Below are 12,083 nucleotides of genomic sequence, written 5' to 3' on the forward strand. Positions count from 1 at the left end.
ACCAATGAGAGGCCTTCACATGTAGCTGCACTGTTGTGATATCAATACCCATCAGTTTGAGGGCTCTGTGTGTGTGTGTGTGTGTGTGTGTGTGTGTGTGTGTGTGTGTGTGTGTGTGTGAGAGAGAGAGAGAGAGAGAGAGAGAGAGAGAGAGAGAGAGAGAGAGAGAATAAGGACTTGGGAGTTTGGAGAGATGGCCAAATAATAATGTAAGAACACCAAACTCAATGAAAGTAGAGTTTTGTGCACACACATGAAACTAACTGCTATCTGAAGCACTGGCATCCAGATTTTTTCTTGCAAATTCATGCATGGAAAAGACCTACAAACTAAAGTCACTCGAATACACTCTGGTTTTATTTAAAAAGGCCAAAACAAATGAAAATTCCCACATGCGCGTAAGTTTCAGTTGAGCAGTTGAGTTTACCCAGTATTATATCCCCTAGCAGCATTTGCACGAGCGTCTCCATGTTAATGCTGAATACACACATCAAATATTCAACCAATTACAATGATACCTCTTAGAAAAATGTGTGCGGCTACAGTGCCTGGGAGAGTAAGCATTGCAGAACAAACATATGCAAAGAGCTAAAGAAAGATGCAATGGGTGACTAGCCCCCCAGGGACAGAAACACCACCACCACCGCCAGCTGCGTTTTAAGTCACATTCAGCTGCAGCTCAATTCTTTGGACTTGTCCGTGTGAAATAGTAATCACAGGAAAAAGATGCCATTGTGAGTTTTTTTGTAAGTGGACATAAATTCAGTTGATATGCAGACAAAATGGTTGGGAGTGAATTATCTTATTAAGGGCATTCTCACTGTGCCACATCCCACGTATCCATACAAAACAGAATATGGTGACATCTTCCTCAGATGATAAGAACAGTGATTGCATTTTGCCCTATTTTAGATTATATAACTAACAACCATGAAGTTCCTTCATAAAGCCTCTTAGTATAGCGGATCAGTGACTAAATTTGCATCAAGGCGATGCAGCACAGGAGTACAGTGATTTGTCTAATCTCTTGTTGCATATTTCATCATTATAATCACACATTGTGCATCTGTGTGTATAAATGTGTGTATGTGTGTGTGTGTGTGTGTGTGTGTGTGTGTGTGTGTTAGTTTATGTGTGTGTCTTTGCATACAGGTGATGCCTTCAACAACAATATCCTAACAAATACATTTATTTGGGGAAAAGATGGACAATTGCAATTTAATTTCACATCACCGAGGGCTCAGAACTCACACAGCAGCTGATGACAGACTGTCATTATCAGCATCAGATATCTCAGTGTCATTCATGTTTTGTGAGACTTGTCAGAAGACTTTTGAATAAACCTCTGGAGGAGCGAGATAAAACCTTCCCATTCTCAGAGAGAATTGCCATGATGCACGTCCAAATTTCTTGATTACAAGGCGAGGGTGGGGTGGGGGAATAAAACCTTGAATGAAAGCCTGTGCAGAAAGTTTTCGGTTTGCTGATATAACAGTCAAGTGTGTCTATAAGTCTACTTAAAACGCTTAGGTATCAGTCGAGACAGCTGCGACACCCTCGTCTTATGATTCTGTCGAGACAGTACACTATCAAACCTTTCATACTGTTCCCAAGCTACATTTCCGGTGACAAAAGCTTTGCGAAAGCCTCCTGAAGGATTCATCTATATCCTAATATTTCCAATCCAATTTAACTGGAGCAGCCGGAGTGGTCTGAGCACTAGTTTACCAATCTTTGCTTTCCAAGACTCCGTGTGCTGAAGGCTTGAGGGGTTCAATCAATGGCGCTTTGATCTCGGCTGGAACCATAATTATTTAACATTGTTACAAGGATTTCTCTAATCCATCCTACCATTAAATCCCTTTTACACCCTCATCTTCTGCAGCCTAATCTGCATCTGGGTGCTCCGTTTGTCTCTCTCCCTCATTTTGGCTCGCCCCTCCCTTCTTGACGACACCCTGACTTTATAATAGACTTGAATGCCAAGTTAGAAAACGCCTTGTTTACTGAATTCATCCTGAGTGAACTGTGCTTAAATGGACTGTTGATGTGGGAGAAGTTTTTTTCTCTGTATTTCCACTCTCCCCATTTCACTTTTACTTCAGTGAGGGCCAAATGGCAAAGACAAAAATACACACGATCATTGTGGTCATTCTAAATCTTAATATTAGTCTTGTCTGGATAGCTAGATCTCCACAGCACTGTGTCAGCACCGGAAAATCACCAGTCTGCAACAATTAGCATTACATGATTGAAGGAAAGACATGGTTCTTTTTTCCTTCAATCAGTCCAAATCATGCTGGATATCCCTGAGTGTTTTGGTGGAGCACTTGCTAATGAAAAAAAAGATAAGGACTCATCCAAACAAAAGAAAATGCTACAAAAATGTATGTAAACTGTACAAAATATTTGATGTGACCTTTGTTCCTGTTTCTTAAAGAACAGGATTGTGATAATTTCAGTATAATGCCAATGTGGCCTCCATTTTTCATCTGTCACTATTTTCCAACTGTTTCTGTTGGTCCAATGGTGGGAGGGATAAATCCACCAGTTCATTCTGGCGATGACTATAACTCAAAACAAAAGGCCCCACTGTCCTTTGGCAAATATTTGTGTGTCTGTGTTTCACCACGACATAAATAGCAGCACAGGCGACCGCAAACATTTGTTGAGGCACCTGCCACTGTATCGTGGCCATCTGCTCTTCCTATTCTCCTACTATGACATATGTGCATTAAACCTGTAATGGTTATTGTTTTTTGTTTTTTTGTTGTTGTTTCTTTTTGTGTGTGTGTGTGTGTGTGTGTGTGTGGGGGGGGGGGGTTCGGCCACATACCCTTCTGGGTTGGCTGGAGCCACAAATGAGACTTGAGCGTTTTTACATCTGAGTGAAGCTGCGTTTACAGCATGTGCATGTTTGATGTCTTGAAAGGGGGGGGGGGGGGGGGTTGAAAATGGATAAGGTTTTTTTGGGGTACGTGTAGAGGGGGGGGGATGGTGCTCCGTCTGTGTACGGCTGTCAGGTAGATTCTTAAATGGCTACTTCTTCAGCTGACCCTTGGCCAATGCCCAGCTGGCACCTGGAGCTGAGCACGCTGGGACATGCGGGCCGTCAGGGACAGCCAAAAGAAGAGATTTGTGGACAAGGTGATCACATTGCTTCTGTTACTGCCCTGTCGCACTCTCCTTTCCTCCCTCTGCACTGGAAGATGACAATATAACTTAGGGACCAGAATTTATATAGTAGTTTTGAATTTAAAGGGCCACCACTGTCCCTGAAATTTGGCACACATCAATCTTTTTTTATTTACTGACTGAAATAAACATGCCGTATGAGTTGAAGTTTCTCAAACATGTATTTTGTCAAATAAGGCTGAAACGCGAGGTTATTTTCTGTATCTGACTATGTTTCTGTTTAACCAATTATTTGTTTCTATATTTGAACGTGGAAAGAAGAATGGAAACAGGCGTGGCTCAAACTAGTAATTATTTTCAACTATAAAAAGCCAGTTTTACAAATCATAACATGTTTAATAACCATGAATACAGAAAAACAAATCTCCTGACCACTTTTCAGGCATAAATTAAATGACTGGGTGGAGAAAATAAAACCTACGCCAACTAAACTCTACAATTCTAAGCCTTGTTCTGATGTGTAAATTCAGTATAGGTTTTAAAGAAATACAGCCACCACCCTGACACACACACACACACACACACACACACACACACACACACACGCACACGCACACGCACACACACACACACACACACACACACACACACACACACACGCACCGTCCTGTCTCTGATGTGTCAAGTCCCGGGACTTTCACTGTTTAGTTTTGAAGACTTTTGCCACCATCATTTTGGTTGGTTGTATTCAGAATTTAACTGTTGTAGAAGAGAAAGAAATTTTTGTGTTCAAGAAGTGTCTGGGAATGTAAATGTCCGTATGTAATAATCTGTGTTAATCATGGTGTTCTCCCTGCCCTCTGCAAACCCTGTGACTACAAAAAAGAAAGTTATATTATAAAATAACAAAGAATGAGACCCCACAACCATGTAACCAACATGTCCCATAAAAGAGCATAATAGCATTTCAGCTGCTGCCTTCCTGTTAGTAAAGTACCATCATCTTTTCAGATTTTAAAGCCACAAATGAGCTGTGATGAGCAAACTGCATTTCCTGGGAGCCCAAAATGTCTTATTCTGAAGGATGTGTTGGTTAAGAGACCTTCGCACTGAACTACTTGTACACATCATGAAGAATTTATGAAGAGTCTAATCCTAGAAAAGTGCTATAATTCTGCAACTAAAAAAAATATGTGACGTCGAGAATAAATGCATGTGTGCATTCAGTACAATAAACAGTTTTGCAGGATCATCTACAGCAAATCTACAATAAAAATTAAATCAGAAAATCCTTATAATTTCAGAATACAAAACATATTCTATCTACAGTTCAAGGCCCCTATATTGATTCAGTGGTCCATTAGAGTATACATATGTGACAGTGTGTTACTAAATACCGCGCAGAGCAAATGCTATTTAACAGACTAAAGCCCTTTTAGTAGAAATGACAGTGATCACAATTACAGCACTCTTAACAAACCCTGGATTTTCATGACTCTCATAAGGGGGTGTGGTTTACATGAGCAAGCACTTAGATAAGGCTGGGAACAAGTTCATTAACAGAGTTAGCTAGCTACAACACCCCATTCCCAATTAGCCTAGAGGAGAGCAAGTGGGAGAAAATGAGAGAGACAGTCAGATTCCTATCGCCGCTAGTCCGTGAAAATGAATAAAATAGCATGACACGTTATCTCCCAAATCAGCGGCTGATTGCGAAACTGCCGTGACGAGAAATGAACACGAGACAGAAGATCAGTGTGCAGATTTGCTTAAGGACATACTTGTCGAGACGAGGGGAGAGAAAGGGAACTCGCTGGGTGTTCCACATCAGAGACCCAGCACTCTGAACAACAGAGAAGAGCCAGCTATCAGATTAATATGGAGTCATTCTGCATGGTTCTCGGCTGCTCCAGACAGAGACAATCAGGGAACAGGGAGCAATTGCACACTGCACTTGACAAGAGTTACTAAAGTGGAGATGAAATGCAGGAACAAAAAAACGTTCAATTACAGGATGTAGATTGTAAAGGCTTTTGTTGTTACTCAGCAAAAGGGAAACTGTACGAAGGTGTTTCAATAGAATCACCAAAGCAGGTGGGCATGTTCTGAGTTAACCCACCTCATTAAAAGGCTTCACTCTCTTTTTATGTAACGGCCATTACACATCCTATTCAGATGCACACGCGCCGTGATTAAAAATTATCTGTTGGCGATCATAATCACACCTGCTTAAACTTAAGCCAAAGAATAACAAAGAACTTTTTGAATGCTGAACTATCTGAACATTTACAAAGAGATTAAAGGGTAGACAGTCTCAAACTAAATAAATTTGCTTTTAATCGCTTTGAACAGGAAGTCATGTCATTTCAAATGTTCCTATCTGATTGTCTGATTCCCCTCTTTATTCAAATTATAACATGGCCATCTGACTTTCCCAGCACAATAGGAAAAATTAAAAAGGGAAATGACCTTTCATGGCAGCCATGATGGCAGACTGAATGACATTATTATGCGCCAAGATTAATTTCTGCCCACTCTGTGCTGCCCATTGAGAAAAAAGAGGCCTCAGATCGTTGATACATTACAGGGAGAAAAAAAAGCATATTTTGCCTTTCAAGTACTCACAAATAGTGTCTTAAACTCATCGGGATATTTTGCGGGAAGAACCAGCCGCTTATATTTAGCTTGATGCTAATGGCAAAGGACAAATGCAAAACTGCCCAAAAATGTGTGTTTACAAACACTCAGGCGCACCACTTATCCAGCTCAGTAATCCACAAACATTAATCTGAGCTAAAACCAAAGTATAACCCTTCCGATTCTGTGCTCATTCGTGGTAGCGCTGAGAGTCACCAGTCGGCGCATTCAGTTGAGCCAACTGGTCCAGCAAACGCTCACACATCATTTCACATTGGCACGAAACTTTTCTTTGCTCAAATTAAAGAGGTTGTGAATTAGTGGGCACACGACTGGATACAGACTACACACGGATTATACTGGAAGATGTGCTAGAGAGTTTGTTTCAGGCGGTTTCTAGGCAATTTGTTCGTATTAGCTCGAAGCTAAAAACACATGGCTGGGTTTTTCTACATTCTAGAGTAATAAAGCTAGAAGGGAAAAAGAGTCTTTGGGAGCTCAAGACACCTATTGGTATGTGAGAACTTGGAAGGCTAAGTGCACTTTGTGGCTGAAGTATCACTTTAAGAAACTGGTTACATGTTGATTTCAAACAGGATTTTCTTCAATAATCCCAGCTGCCAAGATCCAGCCTGAGCATACAGGACAAATATAGAGTTGGACGTGCCATTTTTTCAGTATGTAGTACAGCAGAGATTAGGACACTGTGTTGTCGTCTACAAACCGAAATGTCACTTGATAACTCAGAACCACTCAGGCTGTAGTTTAGTAAAACATGAAATAGGCAACATGTCTCACATCACCTCCTCTGCAGTTCAACTATCCTCACTATATGCATCTCAAGTCTCTCCGCTGCCGGTCCAGTGGTGTGTTTCTGAGCCTCTAATTCTCATTCTGATGGCTAAGTAGAAGAGGAAGCATAATTACAGTCACTCATACATCTGGTCATGCTACATCCATCCCTCCTTTTCAAAGAAGTATTTTGAAGCTCAGCGTTTTCTTGCCCAAAACGGCCTTTTCCCCGCATGCGATGCCTTCTTTTTGTCATGGCCCCCATAGTTCTGAGCTGACCCCCTCAGCCCTGTCTCCTGACTGATCACAGTGATGGTTTATTACTGTCGTCCCAGCGCTCTTATCTTTAGCCAGCAATGCTCATTTCCTTCCCCAGATTTAAATGCAAATGTGAAATTTAATGATAAATGCATTATCTGATAGGTGCGATAACACTGATTCACTGTCAGTATAAAATGCACACCCCGGGGGGTTTTGAGCTAGCAAGCACAACTTGCCCAAATCCACTTTTCTCTCTCTCTCTCTCTTTTTTCTTTTTTTGCAAACGCATGTACCTGCAATAAATTCTTGAGGTCATTTTATGCATTAAAAGGAATCACATTTTGTGCGTTCAGCAGTGTGTGTGCACTCCATTGCTGAGTAGTAATTGCTGTGCAACTATCTTGTTCAATGAATGTTCCATCTCTTTGATTAAGTTACTTCTAGTAAAGGGGCAAAAACAAGATTGAAAAAAGTCTCCTGTAAAGGACTTTAATTGTATGATATGAATGATTGAAAAATAATACTGCTGTTTAACTTAATGCTGGTAATATACTTGAAATTGAATGGCAGATGTACTTTTCATAGAGACTTTTGATTTATCCATCTAAAGTTGCCACAATGACACAACGCTTTCTTACCTTAAGAAAAAGCATCCACCAGTTGCTCCCTTTTGATACACGTTTTTATTTTATTCATAGTACAAAATGTCATGTGACCCTCAGATGTTTTCTAGGAAAGAGAAAGGCTTTTGCTTACTTGGACCATCCCATTCATCTGGCCCCACTCCAGCATGCCTGGTTTTCTCACTCTGCCCGTCCACCTCCGTCTCTCCTGCTTCTCTGTTTCCATCTTCTTCTCCTGCAAGGCAGACAAAAATAAATCCAAATTTAATGTTCAGGCATCAAATTGTATTGGTAAATTATGTATTTGAACAAATCTAATCTCATTAAACTCTGAAGTGAGGCTTTCATACATGTTTGTCATTGTGTGTGACCGTGTGTCTTAATGTGTGTGCATATATATGTGTGTATGCATACTGTATATACATACACACACATACTGTATATGTATGGATAGATAAATAGATAGATAGATATGGATATATATATATATATATATATATATATATATATATATATATTTTTTTTTTTTTTTAATTTTAGAGAGAGATAAAGGGAAGGAGACAGATATATATGTATATTTGCCGTGAGCTCACCAGGACCAGCTGCATACTTTTATGTAAAAGGGTTCCCATGAGCACTTGCAGGAACAGGAGGAAGCTCCATGGAACAGGAAGGAAAGCAATGTGTGGGAGAGAGGTGGCTATTTATTACCGTTTGATCTATTGTGGTGCAAACCAGAATGTGTTATAGGATGTAGTGCTGATTTACAGTCCTGGGACCCAGACATACCATGCTAAGGGATACTTGGGTATCTCTCTCCAGGATGTAGGCGCTTAATGCCTTGTTAAACAGGCTCCTCCTCCAAATCGGTTGACGGGATGGGACTGGTTGTTGAGCTTACTATTTTTTTTGCATGTCTACAGTAAGCACAGTTTGTACTCAAAGTTTATAGGTACATAAATCAGTGCTCATAAGTGCCCCTTGTGTGGTGCTCTAAATAAATCCAACGTGGCTGACACACCAGTTGCAGGCTGTCTCCAAATTCAAGAGAGAGCAAACCTGCTCTGGGCAGCTAGTCGATGGTTTGTCACCTCTGTCACCATACTGTTTTCATCGTTTTGATGTTTGAAACCCAGTTGTGAATGGTCAACGACAGGCTTAGATTATTGCAATGACATGATTAGCAAACATTTGATTATAGATTTTAAGATGCAACTTATACAGCACATAAGAAACAATCATAAGACAATAAATGGATACTGCTTAATGGTTGTTTACCACTGCTGTACCCCCTCATCTTCCCAGTTATTACACTTCCAGTGACAACTGCCACAGGACACACACTTCACTCCAGCGCCGTCCATCCTCAGTAAGGTTAATCTTCAGATCAAGCACACACACCATGCTTGTTTAGCTCTTTTTTTGACATAGCTCACATCAAAGAAGGTAGCAAACATTGCCAAAAGGATGTCAGCTTTCTGCTTCACACTAAAAGAGAAGACGAAAAAAGTAATATTGGAGGGAAGTCTGCAGAAATGTCCTACTTACAGTACATGAGGTCATTATGACCCAGTTTTACTTATGCAAGTGTCTGCTTGGGCTGGCGTTTTCTCCCCCCACTTCTTTCCTCTCCCAGTATATTATCAGAGAGCCCACTCAACTAAATTCCCCCACTATTTATTGTTGGGCCTGGAGAACCTCTTTAGCATACTAGGCTCGTATTATGATGAGGATAACAAAGGCGTATATCAACAGTTCCTTCCAATGGAGCGGAGTTAAAAAAAAAAAAAAAAGCTGGCGAGATAACATTAAAGGCACTACCTTGATCTCAGGCGAACATGTTAAGCCCTGTAACGAAACGTATTGGAAGTGTTTAATTACAGCCCGGGAAATGAAGCTACAAGATGATTCCTTAATTAAGCAGTGATTAAGGATTTTCTGCCTTCTATCTAACACAGTTTGCAATGCATTTTAAACACAATCGCCCAGGCAACCTCACAGGGAACAATGTCACAGGGCTTTGATGAAGTTTCCTGCACAAATGTCACTAGGAAAATGCAGAGCAGAGTAAGAAGTGCTGTGGCAGCACTCCTTTGCTTACAGTTTGATAAACCCTGGAATTCAGAGGACTAGAGCGACCCATTTTCATAGTTTCATATGACAGGAATTCCGTCCTTTCTGATATACAGTAGAAATAGATTGATTGAGGTGCTCCATTTTATTCACAGAGGTCGATTATTGGTAATAGAGACTATGCCTTGTTTCATCATTTGAATTGAAATCCTCTGCAGTCTTATCACGGGAGACACATTGTCAGTGATCACCCTCTATATTATCACCAAGATCATAATTCACACCTGACATGGATTCCATTCCGCGCAGAATCAAATGAAGATCCTTAAGTGAGAGAAGGGAGACCAGAACAGAAGGGACAGGGAGGGACAGGGAGCACGGCGGCCTGCTGGTTGCAGGGTTGGCGGGCATGCAAGAGGAGCCAGTGAGCTGTTAAAATCAGCCCTATCGCTGCTTTATCAAAGGACAGCTCTCGAGCCAAATCACAGTCACACACAGCGTGCCACACATTCAGGTCAATAAGCTTATAGGCGATTTACACAAACAATTCCTCGAGCAAGGTAGCAACAAAGTCATATTGGCTTTTTCTCTCCCTTTTAGCATTGTCTCTTCCAAGGAAGCCCTTGAAAATGTCAATCTCTCATGTGCGAGTTTAAGGAGCTCAGAGCACTCTAATCCTGACCACTGAGCCTAGAGACAGGTCGCACTTTCTTGAAAAATTGAGTATAAGTATTTTTAAGTCTGCGTATAGGATTGCACTGTTCAATATGTTGGCGAAGTCTGGGCTTGATTAGTTTCACCCACTGCCACTTTTCTCAACTCATCCCAATCTTGCTGGTGACTTTCAGAATGCAATATTAGGGGGGGATACCTACCATCCCCCCCAGCAGTGGCAGTCAGTTGATATTGCGTATTTGCTTGTTGATGCAGATTATGCTGCAACAGATAAAGTCAATTCCAGGAAGCAACCTTTTTCACCAAAGTCAAGCATAGCTGTAAGACTTCTCTGCTATCAGAAAAATAGGTTTGAATTGCATGCAATTTGTGGCAGGGAGAGCACTCCAATGGAGGGAGGCTATTAGTGAAATGCCTTGCCACTGTCTCTTTAAATGCCAATAAATTCCCATCATTACAGAATCTGGCAGTTTTCCTCCCTGTCTGCAGCCTGGGTCTTTATCTCACTCTGCCTCAGTCTCTGAGCATGTAGATCTGGCCCAGTTAGATTGTCATACTTAACAAACATTAATGATTAATTTCCTCCACTGAGTCAAATGGGGCTAAAGGGATGACTCGATTCATCTTATCGCACCACAAATTAGCATTTCCCCATATTCTCCAGCATCAACTGTGCATTAAAATTCCACATTTACCATTCTGGGCACTGGCAGCTGTGGCAAAAGAGCCAAGGAGATCTTCCTCCTCTGTTGCTGAAGATTCTGATGACTTCTGCGTTACACAAAGGGTGCCGTAATTAATTCTGCCACTTTCTGTTTGTCACTAAACATCTGACCGCTCGGAGTCAAATTACTCACCGAGAGGTTGTTTTGACGGTTCAAGGTGGGTGTGTTATTTTCACTGTTTACTTTCACCGTGATGATATATTTCTGCCTTTTTTATAATTTAATCATTTTAGAAGAACAGTGCGGAAGAGGTGCTCATTTAGTTGTGCTTGATGCATCCTAGCAGCTACAGAATCCTGTAGTTTGAAATGGAAAAAACATGTAATAGCACTTCACAAAAAAAGGTGTTTTACATGTAGGAAATGAGACACATGAAATGACATGTAAATTTACTGTCAGAGCTAGCTAAGCAAGTCATTTGTCATCAGACAAGACTTGGAACGCACAAAGGGAACAGCTTGTGGCAACACCCTGTGCTCAACTTCACAGATAGCCAGCAATAAAAGAAGGGGTAAAACAGCAAGGTGAAATTTCACAATTTCATTAAAAAAGATGCCACTCTGTAAAAAAGGAATCTTTCTTACAATTATGGAGTCAGGGTGTGTCAATAGAGCATAAATCTTTGCTGTAGAGTCGGCATGTTCATCTGTGGCCTCTTCACAAGCAGAGCTCCATAAATGTGAAATGACCGAGCAGAAGGAATTGTTTGATGTAGGATTCTGTTTCAGTTGCAAGGAAAAGTCAAGGTTGTTTCTTTAAATATGTGCCTATTTTCCCCACACAGAGAACTTGATAGGTGGGCAGACCTCCCCTCTCGCCATGTATAATAAAACAGAGTTGGTTCTCTCTGGGGCGCCACAACTCTGCCAAACTGCTTCATTTCACACTCGTGTGTATTCTGTCACAACTTTTATGTCGAGTGTCACTGACAAGGTATTCATCATGCATTTCATGCAAGATGAGAGGCAAAATCATAACTGACATACAAAGTATGCGCAGTTTATTATTAATAGTATACGATGCCCAAATTGGGCTCAGAAGGGACACCAAATATTTTGATACATAATTCACATGTATCAAAATGTTTATATAATTTGCAGAGGTAGCATAAAAAATTATACAAAAGTTAAGACTGTGAAAAATGGATTCAACTGAGGTAAAA

The 12,083-nt window shown here is 40.9% G+C and overlaps 1 protein-coding gene across 1 annotated transcript in view; it reads right to left on the bottom strand.

The window, feature by feature from the left end:
* zfpm2a (zinc finger protein, FOG family member 2a) overlaps window positions 1-12,083 on the bottom strand; it is a 121,702-nt gene that overhangs the window by 75,066 nt on the left and 34,553 nt on the right. Inside the window, exon 3 of the mRNA XM_086219161.1 lies at window positions 7,582-7,683. Within this exon, the coding sequence (XP_086075287.1) occupies window positions 7,582-7,683 (102 nt within the window). The remainder of the gene's footprint in view (window positions 1-7,581; window positions 7,684-12,083) is intronic.

This window comes from Aulostomus chinensis, chromosome 11 (assembly GCF_037954235.1).
Source record: "Aulostomus chinensis isolate RoL2024-O1b breed Wild chromosome 11, RoL_Achi_v1.0, whole genome shotgun sequence".
NCBI lineage: Eukaryota > Metazoa > Chordata > Actinopteri > Syngnathiformes > Aulostomidae > Aulostomus > Aulostomus chinensis.